Source organism: Pelmatolapia mariae, linkage group LG8, assembly GCF_036321145.2.
Source record: "Pelmatolapia mariae isolate MD_Pm_ZW linkage group LG8, Pm_UMD_F_2, whole genome shotgun sequence".
In the NCBI taxonomy this organism is placed as follows: domain Eukaryota; kingdom Metazoa; phylum Chordata; class Actinopteri; order Cichliformes; family Cichlidae; genus Pelmatolapia; species Pelmatolapia mariae.
This window is the reverse complement of record NC_086234.1, coordinates 3,831,084-3,850,065: the sequence shown is the minus strand read 5'-3', so window position 1 is coordinate 3,850,065 and position 18,982 is coordinate 3,831,084. Positions and strand designations below refer to the sequence as shown.

The 18,982-nt window shown below is 41.6% G+C and overlaps 1 protein-coding gene across 1 annotated transcript; it reads left to right on the top strand.

Moving 5' to 3' along the window:
- Window positions 1-1,031: 1,031 nt before the first annotated feature.
- nploc4 (NPL4 homolog, ubiquitin recognition factor) lies at window positions 1,032-17,224 on the top strand. The gene is made up of 17 exons (XM_063482461.1): window positions 1,032-1,222; window positions 1,849-1,929; window positions 5,468-5,577; window positions 5,726-5,953; window positions 6,031-6,079; window positions 6,158-6,252; window positions 6,328-6,451; window positions 6,962-7,141; window positions 7,288-7,374; window positions 8,670-8,741; window positions 8,830-8,956; window positions 10,877-11,037; window positions 11,186-11,257; window positions 11,362-11,454; window positions 13,087-13,203; window positions 13,536-13,638; window positions 14,862-17,224. The coding sequence occupies exons 1-17, from the start codon at window positions 1,208-1,210 to the stop codon at window positions 15,020-15,022; spliced, it is 1,875 nt and encodes a 624-aa protein (XP_063338531.1). The 5' UTR covers window positions 1,032-1,207; the 3' UTR covers window positions 15,023-17,224.
- The last annotated feature ends 1,758 nt before the right edge of the window (window positions 17,225-18,982 follow it).

Sequence of the window (18,982 nt, the reverse complement as noted above, 5' to 3'; positions counted from 1 at the left end):
GAAGACATCCACATTTAAACAGGGGGCAGGTACTTAAAACAAGCCAAAACAATAATAAATGAACAGCGTGTAAAACTACAGGTGTTGTTATAATGGGAACTTTTTTGGATTTAGATTATAGACAATACATGTCAAATACGAGGCTCAGTGCCAGGAATCATCAAATTAATTAAAAACACATTGATTTTTTAAAAATTAATTTATTTCAATAAGTGCTGTTTCTTCTGTAGTGATGCTCTGGAAAATTTAAAACATTTTCATATCTAGATCACATTTAAAATAGCAGTTTTACATACATGAATGAGAGAGATTTGGTATCATAAATTATTATTCCCAAATACAGCTAGTGTGAGTAAGTGTAAGAGTGACCACACTGATGGTTTAAAAAGTACAAAACGCTGCAGAAAGTACAGTAAGTAACATAAAATCACCCTCCTTTGAACCTACAAATAAAAAAAAACTAAAAGTAACTGTTTGCGACATAAAACAGCAAAAACTAAGCAGAATATAAATTATCTGATTACTGACTACTCAGTCCATCACATCTCCTTTAAATGCTTAATTACTGTCCTGTCCCTTTAAACACTGTACAAAAGCTTTAAAAGCCAGAAATTCCATATTTTCATGCCATAGTGTTATAGAGTTTAGGGTTTGGGCTACTTTTCATCATCATAGACCAGACAGTAGTTTTATCCATCCCACATGTTAAAACAATGCCTCATATTTTATGATAGTGATTTTTTATGAAAAATGTTAGTTATTGTTAAGAATTCAGAAAGCAGAATAAAATTAAGATAATGTTGTGCACTTACAAGGAGGGCTCAAACATGCTGTAGTGAGCGTCTATCTCTGAAAATGTTCAGTGTGAAAGGAAGATTTTGTATCCCATCTTTCAGCATATTTAATACTAAAAAGGATCTGACACGGGGGGGCTCAGGTGGGAGGCAGTCACTGACGGGAGAAAAAGAAAGAATGATAAAAGTGGAACCCTTGTTTCCAGCTCAGTTTCTTTGTTTCGACCGTGGTCGCTCCGCTGTGGGATCGATGGGGGCGCTAATGTGTGCAACACCCGGTGTTTGAGTTGCGGGATGGAGTTTCGCTGACACACACACACACACACATACACAACAGCGTTACGGGATATTTGTTTTGACCCTGTCTGTCCACTAACAAAGCCAAATCTACCGGGCGCACCTACCCGAGCAGCATGGCCGATAATATTGTAAGTACAGCGGCGGGTGGGCTCCGGCTAACGTTAGCTAGCCTGTTAGCCGGACTCCTGAGTGATGAGGCAGCAGAATTAGCTTGGCTAGCATTAGCCAGCTAACATGAGCTAAGAGTGACCAGGGCCTGTTTAGCTAGCCGGCTAATATGATAGCTAGTAGGCTAGCTGACGACATCAGAATGAAAAGAGTCATTGTTGGCTAACGGGAGAGCGACAATAACGGCCGGCTTAAAATGACTGGCATATTCTTTCATCTCTTTAGCATGACAGTAACACGAATAGCTCGGTAACGATGGGAGCTGTGATGTTGCACATTCACCACGAAAGTGATATTTAGTTAGTTTGTGAATGAGCCAGTACACACTGACAGCTTTCCAGAGTAGTTCAATGTCAACATCGTCATGTTGCAGCTAAAAACCAGAGATTGATGAGCTAACGTTAACCCGACTTTTCTTTCTGCACTGTCACGGTTGTCATAATACCCCGACACTGACACCGGAGGGGGGCAGAAAGGGGGGGGAGCTGCGTCCTGGTTTTGACTGACTGGTGTTTGAAATGCTACAATGGATTCGGGCTTGTACTGTAACGGCTGAATTGTGGGTTTATTTCTGTCCCTCCTTTAGATCATCAGGGTGCAGTCCCCAGAAGGGATGAAAAAAATTCCTTCTACAAAGAGGGAGACAGCTGCTGCTTTTTTAAAGAAGGTAATGTGTTAAATATAACAGCACTCAAGCATCTTGTTTTCTTCTGTGCTCTAAGGGCTGGTTTCCAGCCTCAGGATTTATCAGTTTGGCCTGGCACTCCAGTATAAGGGGGTCAGTTCAGCCTTTAAATGAAGGTGGTGGCTGACTTCTGAACAATGCAGGATTTTAATTAGTCATGGCTGCTGCTGTCTTCTTCCCTAAGCCTCCCCTTCTGCCTTTTTATAAGGATCCCTGTTGACAAACCCACTGAATAGCTAAGAAAACAGTTTAGTTAAAGACTTCTAAACACATTATAGTTTTAATTCAACTGTAGATAGTATGCTTTATTTGATGTTTGCATAAGATAATGGTAATGATCTGTGAATAGTTGTCCAGCAGTTACAAACACAATAACATCTAAGCCTGGGCCATCATATTCTATTCTGCTTATGACCTCCTTGGGTTTCCGAAGGCGTGGGAGAAGATGAGGGAGAGTGAGCTCAAAACAGTTGTCCTCAGGTTTTTCAGATGTAAAGGAGGGGAAACAGGTATTTTCTGTAGCTTGTGTTTCCATAAACTGCCAGGCACCAGCACTCCTTCACCTCAAGGCTTTGTCAGCTCATCGTTATTATTTATTTTCCTGGAAGTAGTAACACCGTGTCCTCATGCAGTTGAAAAGTCACAAAATTCAGAGTACCATCCTAATCTGCATGCCCTCCCTCACTTCATCTCCAGTTCACAAAGATTACCCATGTTTGCTGCCTTCAGGGTACAGTGGTGCCACATTGTTTTAAATTGCTATGCATTGTAAAATTAAGCAAGAATAATAGACATAAAATAAAATGGTCACAGTTTTCTGGCTGGAAGAATGAAAGGCTATCTGAAAGCCACCGTATAGTTGCAAAAAGACTTTGATCCAATAGAAATCTGGGAAAAAAACAACTTTTTGTTTTGACCTTTTGGTGACACCATGTTTCAAAAGGGGAGGTTATCTGCTCTCTCAGTGGTTATTAGACCCACCACGTGCAGTTACTTGTGGCCAAAACAGCAGGAATGTTATTCTTGATGCTTCAAAACAGGTCTTTTTTAAACCAAAGGGTGATGATATGCTAGACATGTTAATACTGTCAATCATAAGGATGTACTGATATATGAACCAAATATAGTCATTAGCTGATATTGGCATATCAGCAAGTAAGATGGCATTTATCCACATCAGTAGCTGATATTTATCTGTTGTGTCACATCGGTCGTGTGCTGGCAAAAAAGCAAAGAATTTCCCACTCTCTGCTTTCCTCCACACCAGAACTGGATCCAAGCCTTCTGTACGTTATTTCCACAGTACACTGAAAACCTGTGCAGGCCTCTTATTTTTTTTCCACAAAGAAAACTGATTAGAAAATGTTTATCTTTAAATCAGTACAGGAGTGTTATGTGTTGTGTGTGGGCTTTGTTTTTTCCTCCTCTTGTGCCTGTACATGCATGAAGCTGTGTAGGAAGTAACAGAGCAGGTCGGCCCTGCACCGCTCCTGTGCGTTTTTGTGGATTGTGTTAGATGTTTTAGAGTCCAGGCATTGCTTCACATCACAGAAGGCACAGATAAAAGCAGATAATCTATTTTTTTTTATAGGACTTGAATTTTACTGAAGGCCTGTTAATAATTTAATCCACTTCCCCAAATCTAGTGCTTAAAATACAGTAAATTCTTGCACCCATTTACAGCTGTCTGGTAATGTTGAACCCAACATTTGCACCAGTGCTGAATCACTGCGGAGCTGGACTCACATCAGATTTGGACAACTCCTAATCTGATGTCAGTCCAACTCTGCAGGACTGTGAACGCCCTTTGGTGTTTCAAGAAGTTTGGCTGACACAAACAGGCTTCAGAGATGTGAATTTGAAGACCTGCAAACATGAACTGTAAGTTAAAAATTTAAATCTAAAGACCCTTATTTACCAAAAAGGACAGAAGCCAGTGGAATGACAATAAAAAATGAAGTGATCTGCTTGATTTGTAAAATATCAGGTGTTCAGGTGACAAGAATCAGCAAAACAAAGATAGGAAGTTTTAGCAAATTGACAACAAACGTGGTAAAATACAGTATGAGGTAAGAATAAGGCACCGTAAGACTTATAGTAAAGCTGACAAATGGTATTCCTCCCAAGTTATACAAGTCTCACTTAGCAAAGTACTTAAGAGCCACTTTCCCCTCTGTTCCTGGGGAAATTTTCTCTGTTATGCTTCAATTTTACACATGAGGATGGGAAATAATTACATTTGCATTTTAATCACTGTCTATGAAAAGCCTAAAATAGAAGCATATAACAGCAGACAGAGCACTGCAGCAGCACCTCATCTAAAATGCATTTGTTAAGGCAGGACTGTGTAGCTTGCAATTCAATGGAAAGTTTTCACTCCGCACTGAAGTGCAGCAATGAACCAGACAGCCGGAGTCCTGCTGGTTATATTTCTGCAGCTCACACAGAAAAGAGAGGAGCTGAAAACAATGTCTGATTGTGTATTTTTCCCATAGTGATGAGATCTTACGCTGTTCTTTTGGTGTGTCATGAGAAAAGTGATCCCCAGACAACCTCTATGCTTCTCACTGCTCTTCTGTTCTCTGCTAATTTTATTAGTGTGGACTTTAAAGATAGATTAAAAACAAACTGAATCCTTCCCAACGTCATCAACTGGTTTAGATGTTAGAGGAGGGAATGTTCTGCATTCTTTCTCCTGAGAAAATAGCTTTTAGGTGGTTGTTGAATGAAGTACTTTTCAGACATAGGTGTAGAGTTCTGGAGTGCACCGGATCAATGCCACTTTCTTCCTCAAAGTGAGGAAATAAAATATTGGTGTTTAGCAAAATTCTAGTGAAATCCAGTTATCAGTTCAGTATATTTCATGTAAGAGAGCCATTAAAGACTAATCAGATTTGAAGTCAGTATTGTTCTCCTCTGTCTGTAACTAGTAAACGTAACAAGGTGCAAAATATGCAGTTCAACATGTCTCAAGTAAAACAGTGTTTATAGAATGACACAGAATACCAAAAATAACTTTTTTTACCATCAGTACAGGTTAGAGTCAACTATTTGGATTTGTGGAAGTTTCCTTTGGTTCTGTCTAAAGCCTCTTTATCAGATCTGAAAATGCGTGTATGCGGAAAAAAGGCCCACACAGGGAAATGATCAGCATACGGCTGAGTGTATTACAGTTACATGATGTGATGTAAAAGTGCTACGAGGGAGACCCTCCTGTTCGATCCGCTCAGAGTGCTTTTCTTAAAATGTTTTGGCACAACCATAAAGAGGTGTTCCTCCAGGCTGACGCGCTCTGCTAATCTGCTTTGAGTGATTGGTATCTTTTCAAGAGCAAACTGTCTTTACACAAGAACCAGCACATGTGATAAGAATTCACTCCCGGCAGCACAAGGCTTTGACATTTATGCTTAATGATGAATTTAAAGTGTCTTGATGGCTACCAATGTTTTTGTTCCAGGCTATATGAAATGTGTGTCGTATCGATATTCTTGTCAAAATCCGGTATCTGCTTCTCCCACAGGTGGCCAAAGAATTTGGGTTCAACTCTAATGGGTTTTCGGTTTATCTGAACCGCAACAAAACCGGAGAGCTCGTATCCCAGAACAAAACCCTCAGCCTTCTTAAGATCAAGTAAGTAGAAACAAACAGACTTTAACCTTTAATTAGAGTCTGAATTTCACTCTTGCCTCTCCGGGGAGTGTTGGTTTCCAGAAATACTGTCTTCTTTGTCGACCTCCACAGCTTTAATCATCTTATTTTTCTCTCTCGTGTTTTGTAGGCATGGGGACATGTTGTTTTTGTTCCCTTCAGAATCCTCCACCTCCTCCGGGGAGGTTATGGACACGGCCACCCCTCACACATCTACGTCACTACCATCCGTCTCGTCCTCTTCTTCGTCCTCCATGATCCCCCGGTCCTTCTCAGCGCCCCAGGTCCAGGAAGATGAGATCGATCAGTATCTGGCCAAGCAAGATGGCAAGATCTACAGAAACAGAGATCCGCAGCTGTAAGGAAGAGGACCAGCTGCACACATCTGACCTCAGTGCAGATGTTGGATACCTAATCATTCTTTTCTTGTTCCAGATGTCGCCATGGTGCCCTTGGGAAGTGTGTGCACTGTGTACCGCTAGAGGTAAGATATTTCATTCCTGTGCTTTGTTTCTTAAATGATGAATGTTAGGGCTATAAAGCATGTTTCTTCTGATTCCAGCCTTTTGACGAAGACTACCTGAATCACCTCGACCCACCAGTGAAGCACATGTCATTCCACGCATACCTTCGCAAGCTGACGGGTGGCGCTGATAAGTGAGGAGCTGTTTTTAATTTTCCAGTTTGGTTGCTCATAATGGCAGACTCTGACACTGTTCTGATCTCCTGCAGGGGGAAGTTTGCTGCTCTGGAGAACATCAGCTGTAAGATAAAGTCAGGCTGCGAGGGTCACCCTCCCTGGCCGGAAGGCATCTGCACCAAGTGCCAGCCGAGTGCCATCACACTGAACAGACAGGTATGTCACGGTAACAAGGGTTGGGCGAAATATTTGTTTACTTCGTTTTTTTGAGCAAATATGACACCGAAAATACTTGAAGCGAACCATCCTGTCCCGGGAGTACTCCATATTTCACCATATGAAAGATGGAATAAGCTCCAGAACCCTGAAGTGGTTTAGAAAATGAATGGATTGGATTACTCTGTAGCTGTTTTACTGAAAATGTGCCTATTTGCTTAATACTGCACACATTTTTAATGTTTTCTGTCCCTGTTAATAATTTAGATCACAGTAAAAGTTTGGTGGAGCGCATTAAATGGCAGGTGTACATTACAGTTAGCTTCAGTACAAAGTGCTGAGCAACACTGGCAATCTAATCCCCAAGTATATTTCAGCATGCAGACTCCACCTGAGCGGTTGCTTCCACATCTTCAAAGAAACTTGATCCATGTCTAAAAAAAACCAAACAACAGTCCTGAGTATCACACCGTGTATGTGAATGTAGTTTTTCTTTTTTTCCCCCCCCAGAAATACAGACATGTAGACAACATCATGTTTGAGAACCACACCATTGCTGACCGCTTCTTGGACTTCTGGAGGAAGACGGGCAGTCAGAGGATGGGCTACTTGTACGGCAGATACACGGAGCACAAAGACATCCCCCTGGGCATCAGAGCGGAAGTGGCTGCCATCTACGAACCCCCACAGGTGGGACATTCTCACTGAGTGTATTACCGCCTGATTCTGCTCTGCAAGTGAAATTGCGTCTTAGTTTATTTGCTCAATAAGGTTAAAGTCCTCACTGAGCATTAACTGCATTTATAACTGTGCTGTTTTTCTCGGATGTGTTTCAGAATGCCACCCAGAACAGCCTGGAACTGTTGGAAGATCCCAAAGCTGCAGCCGTGGATGAGATTGCTGCCAAACTGGGCATGTGCAAGGTTGGGTTTGATTTCCCCTCAGTGCTCTGTTTGACCTCACATTGCTTTCATGTTTGCATACAAGCAGAACTATATGTATGCACAGTACATTTACAAATACCATATATACAAAAGATAGATGCCTCTACAGTCAGACCTTAATCCAGTGAATGGATTCCAACTCCACCACTTAGGCTGCAGCTGGCAGACGTCCTTGTTCTGCTTTGCAGCTTTACTGTGCTCAGTACTAGTTCTCCTCCTGGTAGAGTGGCCTTCCAGCTACTAAAGGGACTACTGTCAGTGTCGAGTTGGAGTCTGTCAGAGAGGCTCAAGACACCTAAATGACCCTGATTAGCCTGTTGCTGCAAGTGGGGCATGGATGACCAGGGAGAAAAATCTGACATGAAACTTAAGGGTGTTCTCAAAACAGGCAGTACATAACATGCCTGACCACAATTGTCCCCTAGAAGTCGAGTTAGTTTGGCTATTGTGATCTCTATCCCCACCCACCCTCTTGACTCCAACACTTCTTCAGTTAAAGCTGCAGATTTTCTATGAAAATCTCTTTAATTAAATAACATATCTGTGAGGCATGTCAGAGGTCAGTCTAAGATTAAAAAATGGCAATAAAATAATGAAAGTCATGAAATTGATTATTTTTAATGACAGTTTCAAAAATACCTTTCTCTGCATTGTTTTTAGCTCATATCTTGCTATTTTTGTATCCTAATCATGGTGGTAAGTTAAAAGAAAGCTTTCTATGGAGCTTGGTTTCAGTCTGATATCTCAGAGGGCACAGGCAGGCGTATGTCCAATCAGGTGTAGCTCGGTGTTTGGAGCTGTCAGTCATCTGTCACCACTGTTTAGTGGCTCACACATCATGTGTTTGGTACTGTGAAGCACGGTGACCCTCACATGTAAAACGGGAACAGCGGTGGGGAGACGCATGCTGTTGCTGTAATGATGTGTTAGTGTGGTGGGAGAAAATCATGCAGGGATATTTGGAGTATTGAGAAATACTAATTTATTTTGAAAGGTTGAATAAGCACAAAAATATTTTTAAACTTCAAGAATCAGGTGTTTGCAGTGATGTTAATCCTCGCATGTGTATGTATTTTTTGCGCATCACCTGGTGTCTTGTGGTTTTTGTATATCTAAGGGCTGTTTTTGTTCCATTTGGATAAAAAGATGAAACTTTGAGAATTGAGTTTAACTTATAGCTTTGTTACATCATGTAAAATCGCTGAATATTCGAGCAGATAATCTTATGAGTGGACAAAAGTTGGTAATTATTTAAGTGTTTGCTTGTTCTGCAGGTGGGGTGGATCTTCACGGACCTGCTGTCTGAGGATACGAGGATAGGCACCGTCCGCTACTCAAGAAACAGCGTGAGGATCCATCTGACTCAAAGATGATCTGTTAGTCTTAATTGTGGTGTGTTCCTCCGTGTATCCTTAATGTCCTTGCTTGTGTTAGGACTCGTATTACCTGAGCGCGGAGGAGTGCATCACAGCGGGATACTTCCAGAACGAACATTCAAACCCCTGCAGACTTTCTCGAGACGGACACTTTGGATCCAAATTTGTGACTGTGGTCGCGACAGGTTGGTACTGTTTTTTTTTCTTGTGAGTGGTTTATGAATGAGAAACAGGGGAACATTTTCTTCATTACTTTATCAATGCAGGCATGGTTGCTTAATCATAAACCACAAAAAAGCATCTCTTCCCAAAATGTCCTTTTGACTTTTCCAATGGGAACACAGTGGCATCAAATCCTCACGTCACACCCTAACTTGTCGTTAACATGGAAAATTATGTAGTGAAAAGCAGAAAGGGGTCGATGTCCTCTTATCTGCTGAAGTTATAAACATACTGGATAATTATGCAGGTAGATCACTTCTTTTTTTTTTTTGTCATATAAATCTACCACACCTGTAGAAAAATATTTCAGGTAAAGGTGGGCACACAGCAACTCATGCAACTGATTTTCATTTCGTATTTGTATGTTTTTCAAATAGCAGAGCCCTTTATTTTTGAGTTGTTTCTATCAGAGCCAGTAGCATACTGCAGTTTGGGGGAAAAGTTTAATCATTTCTTTTTGTTTGTATCTGCTGTCGGTTATAGGCCTTAGAAAAACATTCAGTATCTGCAGGTCACACTTCAGCAGGCTAAAAAAAAAGGGATTTGGTGCATCTCTGGGTATAGTTAAGTTTGTGGTTCAATCACAGTTTACCTCAAACCTAGAAACCTGCTTGACAATTTATTTGGGTCAGTCTAATGCAGGGGTGTCCAACTCCAGGCCTCGAGGGTCGGTGTCCTGCAGGTTTTAGATGTGTCCTTGATCCAACACAGCTGATTTAAATGGCTAAATGACCTCCTCAACATGTCTTGAAGTTCTCCAGAGGCCTGGTAATGAACTAATTATTTGATTCAGGTGTGTTGACCCTGGGTGAGATCTAAAACCTGCAGGACACCGGCCCTTGAGGCCTGGAGTTCCCCACCCCTAGTCTAAACACACTTAAAACATTCATTAATCTGCACATCCCAGAATGCAACACTCAGCATGTTGTAGCCTCTCCTTTCATATATCCATAGAATTCTTACAATCTTAAAGAAAACTGGTTTAGGTGTTCAGTTTACAGCTTTACTGTAAGGTCTGTCAAGTGTAAAACTACAACTTAAAACATGTGTGTCCATTTGAAGCCAGAGGAGCCAGACGTTGTGCGGGATCAGGGATGAATGTTTTCGCCGCCTTTTGTATTTGTTCCAAGAAAACACCCAGCAGTGACCTCAACACTTTTGTTTGCATGAGTGAGGCCCCGGCAGCCAAAGCTGATGTCATGGCTACACATCTCGCAGCAAGCAGGGGCGAAGTCCATCTGTTTTACTGTTTGTAAATCGCTTGCATGTGTAATGCTGAACAGACTTTACACACTCAGTGTTTTACACACTATAGTGTTATTGCACTGTGCATGATTTCCTTGTTGATATTTTTAACTTCTCATCAGGTTGTCCTTGCTTATTCAGATTGACTTTATTCTGGCTTTGTCAAAGATTACATTTTGTGGTAAACTAATCAGCTTATTTATATATTAGTGGATGAATAGAAAGCTATTTAAGGAGAACTTAAACAGCTCAAAATCACTTTGTTTAGTTCAGCTTGAGCTGCTAAGGTGACTAAAAAAAAGAGCATTCAGTCAGCAACATCTACCGAGAACAAGTGAAACGCTTAAGGTTCTCAAGGGAACCTGTGGATTATTGATGGTTGGCTTATCTCAGGATCCCTGATCACCTGATCCACTTTGTACAGCACATCGCATGTCACTGCTGTCTTTGGCTCTCTTGATAGTCTTGTGCTTGCTGCACAGCTCTCCTAACATGGGCCTTTGTTAGTGACTGGCAGTTGTCTTTGCAAGACTAGTTTTAAAATCATCACCATCCCTAATTTATTTGCAATGGAAATAACTGTTTTTCAGTGAGTGGTTATTATTTATTTATCTTTCTCGGTGCTGTTTTACGTGCAGGTGGTCCAGATAACCAGGTGCACTTCGAAGGATATCAGGTGTCCAATCAGTGCATGGCTCTGGTGAGAGACGAGTGCCTACTGCCCTGCAAAGACGCTCCCGAGCTGGGCTACGCTAAAGAGTCGAGCCCTGAGCAGTACGTACCAGACGTCTTCTATAAGGTGAGATGCCGTATAAAAAAGCTCTGATGTGATGAAGTGTGTATGTTTAAGAAGAAAATAAATATTAGGTACTTATTTTGGGGTTAGATGTTACTTATCAGCTCCTCCAGATGTTGAGATTGATTTGTCTGATTTTCACATCCAACAGGACAAAGACAAATTTGGAAATGATGTCACGTTTCTAGCTCGACCTCTTCCCGTGGAGTATCTTATTATAGATGTGAGTATTTTTAATAATACTTTTTGTTTCTTTAGTGCAGCAAACTATATTCTGACACTAAATTTCCAGAAAACTTGTATAGAGAAATATTATTTTCTTCGCAGATAACCACAACTTTTCCAAAGGACCCCCAGTATACCTTTTCTTCTACGCAACGCTTTCCCATTGAAAACCGGGATATTCTTGGAGAGACACAGGTAAGTACTGTCAGCATGAGTTTGTATTTCCCTCATCCGATTCAACAAGGTATAAAAAGGCCATCAAAGTATTTGGTTTAAGGGGAGGATAGATGGTCCCAGTTTGGAGAATGGGTGTTTGGAAATTTAACTGATCTCTCATCCCCTGCATCTTTGTACTGTTTTCACGCTAATGCAAAAAGACAGTCGCTCGTCCGTCCATAGTGTGGCTATATTAAATATAAGAAAAACAGAGAACTTTAAAAAATTCTACAGTGACCATCAAAACTATGAAAAAATATTGCCGTAAACAATTTATTTTGCAACACCACGAAACCAACGATAGTGTAATATGAAACGATAAGCTTTTTCATATCGTCATCCGATGTATATCATTATATCGAACAGCCCTATCTCTGGGATGCATGCTGAAAGTAATAATCCTCCAACTTAGGGCTGTTCGATATAACGATATATATCGGATGACGATATAAAAACATCTATCGTTTCATTTTACGCTATCGTTTGTTTCGTGGTGTCGCAAAATAAACTGTTTACGGCAATATTTTTTCATGGTTTTGATGGTCACTGTAGTGGCTATATTAATTTCTTAACGTTCTCTCTTTCTCTTATATTTAATATAACCACACTACAGACAGACAAGCGACTGCTTTTATGCGTTGTCGTTAGCAACAACGACGGTAAAACCATCGCGTGTCCGCTTGTTTATTTTCCACATAAACCTTTCACAATAAAGCTGAAGATCCTGTTGAAACTTTTCAAAATAAACTGAATCACGTGAAAGAGTATGTAGAGTGTTTACGGATGAGAAGCAAAAAAGAGCCGTCAGGTGCTAAAAAATAAACCTTACACTCAAACGTTAGAACAGGCTTTTCCCCGCAGCACGCCGTGTAATAAATACTCACAAAGAAAACAGCGGCCGTTACAACTTATGTCTAAAAATGTATAGTTTCATGCATCAGTTAAAACACTCGACTCCAGGTACACGACGCCCAGCTGGAAACACTTCACACAAGTCGAGCTGCCCGAGATTCACAGAATTTACAGAAAATGTTAAATCTTTGTGATTTATATCGTTATCGGGACGATAGATGTTTTATATCGGGATATGAGATTTTGGTCATATCGCACAGCCCTACTCCAACTTCATGTTTACTTTTAGGAAGTGGATAAAGTGTCATAGAAAAATGTAGCCAATGGTGCTACGTTTGTGTGGCCAACACAGTTCCTGTATTTTCAACTCGCTCTTTGCAGACATGCGCTCACATGTATCACGGTTTCTTCTTGATGTTTTGCCTCAGACGTCTCAGGTCAGGGTTGAATCCATCGCAAATCTGGCATTCCAGACAACCCACAGTGGAGGTTGTGGGCAAGCAGGGAACAACAAAAGTCCTTGTGAGCATGTCTGAAAATACCCCCCCAGTCAGAGCCTAAATCCAATAGCTGAAAACACTCTTCATCTCCCATGTTGTGGTAAAATCACGGAGTGCATGGCATAAGTGTTTAGAAAGAAACTCTCAGACAGTGAATTTAAAAATAGCAGCCATGCTGGAAACTGTGTGGACATGCCTGAGTGACTGACTGTGAAGGTGTGGTTTAATCATTCATCTTGTTTTTCTTGTTTGTTTGCAGGATTTTCACAGTTTAGCCACATACCTGTCCCAGTGCACCTCCACATCATTCCTGAACATCGTGTCAGACTTTCATCTTCTCCTCTTCCTCGTCACCAATGAAGTCATGCCTCTGAGAGTAAGTTCAAAGCCTTGATGCTTTCAGGTTTTCATTTGTTTCCCATTTGTAATGCAGACGATGGGTTGGACCGCATTCTTCTCCCGTCTGGAAGTAGTTACTCCTCCAAGGATGTTTTCACTCAGACCTTTCTGCTCATTTTCAAACCGGCCCATCACGATGGTCGCAAACATTGTTTTTCCGTAATGAACCGCTTGATCAGATTTGGATGTCCTGCATGAAGCACAGACTTGCCAAACATAAACTCTCTGGTGTACTGTTTTTGCTTTTAACTCCTCAGCATCTTGAATAATTTTCAGCAGATAGATGAAAGCTTGTGTTTGTATCTGCAGGACAGCATCGGGCTGCTACTTGAAGCAGTGAAGACTTCTAATGAGGATCTGGCACAGACCTGGAAGAAGTCTGAGCAGTGGGCCACCATCGAGCAGCTGTGCAGTAAGTCAGGTTTTTATATAAACCACAGATTTAAATTCTGTTTTTGAGGGCCCCTAAACTTGGTTTCTTGATGGTACATTTCATAAGGTTCTCATCTGCACATAATCATAAATATATAGCAACATAACCAGCTGCCTCCCCTGTGAGTCTCTTTTCCTGCAAATAGACTCCACCATCTTAAACTGCAGCTCATTATTAAGCTTACATGCTCTTTCTAAAGAGCGCCTCAAATAAACCATGACTGCACAAAAAATGTTCGATCACACGTGTGTTTGGTATGGTTGGTATTAAATATTACTAATAAATATGAATAATTTACTGTGGTTAAAAAACGAATGTGTCTCTGGACTGACTTTGAACTGCAGCAGGAGGAAAGAAGCTGCAGACATTTCTATAAAGTGGAAAATCACTCAGATGGTGTGTGCTGCTGATTTGAGCTCATTAGTAAGCAGATTATTGGGGATTATTTAACTCAGCAGACTACAGAAATAAACTCTGCCTGCCTGTGACCTCTCCATCTTTACCACCTGTAATTTTCCAGCTTTCCACCAGTGTATTACAAGCCGTGTCTAAGGTGACGCCCTGTTAATACTAAGTTAGCTTGTAACTCGTTATCTTGGTGTTCTTGTTAACGGTTTTAACATCTATAGACAAGACTTAAGTTTAAAAACAGGGAGTAAAGAACCAAACAGATGTTATACCCGGATACTGTTTCAGCTGTTCAGCTGATATCCACTCACTTATATCCACTTGTTACTGAAAGAATCCTGAATGGAAGTCTGTAGGAGAAGAAACAGCAAAGATGGTGGTAGCTTTTTCAACCTTATTTCAAGTGATAAGTCAAGTGATTATAAGATGCTTTAAAGAGTGAGAGGACAGATGTGTTTCTAGGAGGACGTTGACTGTGTGTTACTCTGCCTTTGTGCAGGAAATGTGAAATGCATCTAAACATCTTTAGGAAGTTTTCTTTTAATACTAGTTTAAATAGACTGCTGGTGCCACCATGAGCATGATCGGATTAACCAATCAGCCCCTGAAAATCACCCTGAAAGAAGTCCCTACAGAGTAGCTTCCTGTAGTGGGAACACTCATAAAGGTGTAGGTCCACTCAGCAGTTGATCAGAGTAAAGATGGCGGCATATCTTCCCAGAGAGGCTGCTGCATAAAACCACTTCTACTTTTCACTGTGGTAATATCCTGTTTTTCCTCTTCTGTCCTTCCAGGTACAGTGGGTGGGCAGCCCTCCAGCTCTCTGGATTACGGGGCCATGGGCGGCCCCTCGGTTCCTGCCTCCTCCTCAGCCATGTGGTCCTGCCTTCACTGTACCTTCATGAACCAGCCCGGCACTGAGCACTGTGAAATGTGCAGCCTGCCCCGCAGTTAAAACCCTTCGCCCTCAGCCCTGCTTCCACACCCTTCACCGATCGAGCTCAGTCACTGCACCAGGACCAGCTGCGAGACTCTGACAGCGTCAGCGATCTTTTCTTTTCTCGCCTCACGTCAAAGCCTCTCCCCTTCCCATCTCACAGGCTGCTGTGACGTGCAGAGGGATTTGCTCGTTTACATCAATTTCACTGAGTCAAAATAAAGTTGAATCAGAGGGTTTTTTTTGGTTTGTATCCCTTCACACCGTTGCTTTTCTGAGAGGCAGAATACATTTTAGATAAAGCACTCTGTGGCTGAGACCCCCTTTCACTCAAATAATCCCGCCGCCCTCCTCCTCGGCTCAAATAAATCCTGCTGTGACTCAGGACAACAGCGAAGACTCGAGTGTTTGGATTTTTTTCTCACATCAGTGCCCCGCTCACTGTCACGATGTCTTCTGGAAAATCTTGCTGTGTATAAATACATTTAAGAGTTGATACTGTTAATTTAATTAAGCATTTTTCTTTTTTGGTTTTTTATCAGATTGTAGCGTATACTTTAACATTTTGAATCTTCAGAGTGGGCTCGGCTCCGTCAGGTTTTCATAGGTCTCTTTGATGAGCCCCTTAAAGTACAATCATCAGTCAAAGCTCAGACCTGGAAACACTACGAGCTCCAGAGTAATCCCACTTAAATAGAGTTTCTATTTTCAGTATTAAATTTGAAAAGACGCCCTCCTCTGATCGAACACGTTGGTGATGATCGCCCTTTTTTTGAATGAGCCTAAAGTTGTTTTTTTGTGTTGCTGGTTTTTTGTAGCGTTTGAATTTGGTGGTTTGAACTTGAGCAGGCACAATATGTAGCTTCTTATTTTATCAGCTGTATGTTCTGTGTCTCTGTTAAACTACATCCCCAGGACAACCACCCGCCTTCATCGTTCTCTTCACCCACTCGCAGAGTATCATCCGTGAGGTGCTTTAGAAACAACTGGTGCTCGCCACTTTCACCTCCCTGCCTGCCAGCCAGGGCAGAACTGATGTTCCTCCACTGATGGTCCCCTGCAGGTTTTCTTTTCTTCTTAATCGCTCTGTGTGCGAGGGGTCGCAGGTGAACACGGGGGAGAGGAAAAAACACCCAATTTAAACCTGCAAACTAGATGGCAGCACCTCCCAAAATCCACGTTAAACCCAGAGTCTGTTCATCCAATTTACAGCAAATTACTTTGCAGTATTATAGCAGGAAAAACTTTGGGTGTATTAGTGATGTTTGAAATCAGTCCACCTGTATTTTACCTGCTTACACCGGCAGAGATGTCGGCTGTAAAAGAGGATCTGTGGAAGTAAAGGGAAATTTGTGGTGCTCGGAAAATTCCCAGTACCTGTTAAAAATACCCTTAAAAATCTGACCATCGCTGATTTATTGCGATAGTTTTCAATTTTATTTCTGCATCAAATATTGGGACCAAGACATACCATCATAAGAAAAAAACCCTCTTTTGTTCTGGTGAACATGCGGTGCTCAAATCTTTTCTAACATCTAAGCAAAAAAACAAAACCAACTGATGTTTGTTAATAGTGATGTTTAAAGGGAATTTCGGGGAGTTTGACACATGTGGCCAACGTTAGCTTTCACGACTTTGCATTTTTCTAGTACTTCTGGAAGTTTTGACCTGTTTAATGCATTAAAAAGGGACACAAACACCATAAAGCTGCACAGTAGCTAATGTACACCATCTTCAGACTGTACATAAAAGATGGACCTAGCCACAATATTTAAGTCCCAGCTGAGGGTCTCCTCTGCTGCTACATTTGCATTTGGAAACTGAAAGGGACTTGTGTCCTCTGTTTGTGACTCTGATAACAAACAAAATTTCCTAAATGAGCATCACGTGTTCAAGAAGACGTCAAACAATCAGCAGAAAACTGCTTAATCAGGTTTTAGATCCATGGAGCTTCTATACATATGGAAGTCTTTCTGAGTTGCCCCCTGCTGGCCATTACAGAGAATGCAGGTTTGAGGCAGCACTTGTATGGCCATAAGCTCCGTCCATCTTTTGTTGCCACCTTATAGGTTTAGTTTGGGTGTTTCTTTTTTCCCCACCCCAACACTTTTTTTTTGCCCCAACAATGGTCCACATTAATGAAATCAATAATCAGTACTGTAGAGTTGAACTGCAGCTATTGAAAATAGGGCTCTTCAGGTCAGAGGACGAGTCGTGGGCGCCAGATTCCTGCTATTTATGAGACGTGCTTCTTTGAAAGACGGTAATTCCATTGATGGAGTGAGGATATATTTTAGTTGTAGATTGAGTTCTTTTCTTTTTGCCCGGTGGTATCATTATCGCCCCTCCTGAGCGTGATTTCGCTGATGTCATGCTGACAGACAGCGGTGACCTTTTCCTTTTGTATTGACCCGGGGGCCGTTTGCTGAGCAAGCATGCTCTTGGACTTGCAGCCGTTCCTCACTTTCCACAGAGCTAACTGAGGACCCTGAAAGTTGTATGCTGTTGACCTGGATTTGAAACAATAAAAAAGGAGTTGATGGAAAAATGCTGTCTTTGCTTTGTTGGTCTGCCTGGTTCAAAATAAATCTGATCTCTGGAGGATGAATCTATGCTTCATTTTTTCAGTGGCACCAGGCTTATCCAGAGCCTTTCGGGCATCTTTTTCCTCTGCAACATTTTCCACTTACACCTCAGTGATCCCGATGTGCTCCCAGGCCAGATGACAGGTTTTTTTCTCCAAGTATTACATCCTGATCAGATGCTGAACCACCTCAGCTGACTCCTGAGATGAAGAAACAGTGACGCTGTTGGGTCTGTGTTTCCACAAGCCCCGCTAGTTTAGAGACTTATTCATCATGAAGAAAACAAGACATAACAGAACATCTTCAACCCGCTAGCGAGGGAGGTTTTTGGTCAAGAACCAGCTCTTGGAGCTCACACTCCTAACCTGTCTCCAGCCCAAAATCCTTCAAAGATCAGCTGTCCCCGTAGCTATTTATTGACATGACAGTTACGATACACAATACAGCAAAAGCACCTCCCTCTGTAAAAACCCCCTTGGTTACAAAGACAAGGCACTATGTGTGTGTATGTGTAAGCACCTGTATGCATGTGCAAGAACGTGTGTGTGTGTCCTCCTGCTCACCAAAAGGGTCATAAAAGCAGGAAGCTTACAACACAAGAAACAGATCTTCCAGATAGAATGTATCTGCAATAAAACCTCCCCCAGCACAGAGTGGCTGGAGAGGTGGTCAGGATCAAAGGAATGTCTTGATCCTATAGATTGAACTAAGACCTTACAAATTTAAGAAACACAATGACAACATTCAACAATTAGACTTAACAGACGCCATACATTTTCAGAGAAAAATAATTTGAAATTCATTTGTGACATCGTTCTTTCAGAGCTCATGGTCATATGTGAGGGTTAGAGCATCAGTCTACTGGTAAATGGAAAGCTTTACCTTCTAGCTTGGGCCTCTGCAACTTCTGCATGACTGGTGACTGCTGGAAAACCGTCAGTGAAGTCACGCAGGAGAACCTCGCTGGGAGCCCTTCCTGAAGGTAGACCTGGGAAGACAGCCATGTCTTGATCTATGGCCTCGTGAAGAATTAACATGAGTCTGCTGGCCTGTGGACAAAAGCCTTTATAATTTAGTCTTACATTTGTTTTTGTAGACGTTGTTTTATAACTAGGTATCAACTGGTTTAATATTTCCACACATTAAAACATATTTATGTCACCATGAAGGCATCTCTCAGTAAATTCCCATCATATGAAGTGGTATGTTTACATGCAGATAAAATGCTAATAAAGTGGCTGTGTTTAATTGCCATGATTAGACCCTGTGGAGGCGATCCGGGTCTGGCTGGTCTCCTGTGAGCTCACATGGACAGCAGATGAAGAGCAGGAATTTTTAAGCTGACCTTAAAACATCAAAGAGCTCCGCTGAAGCTCTCAAAGGACTGAGATCA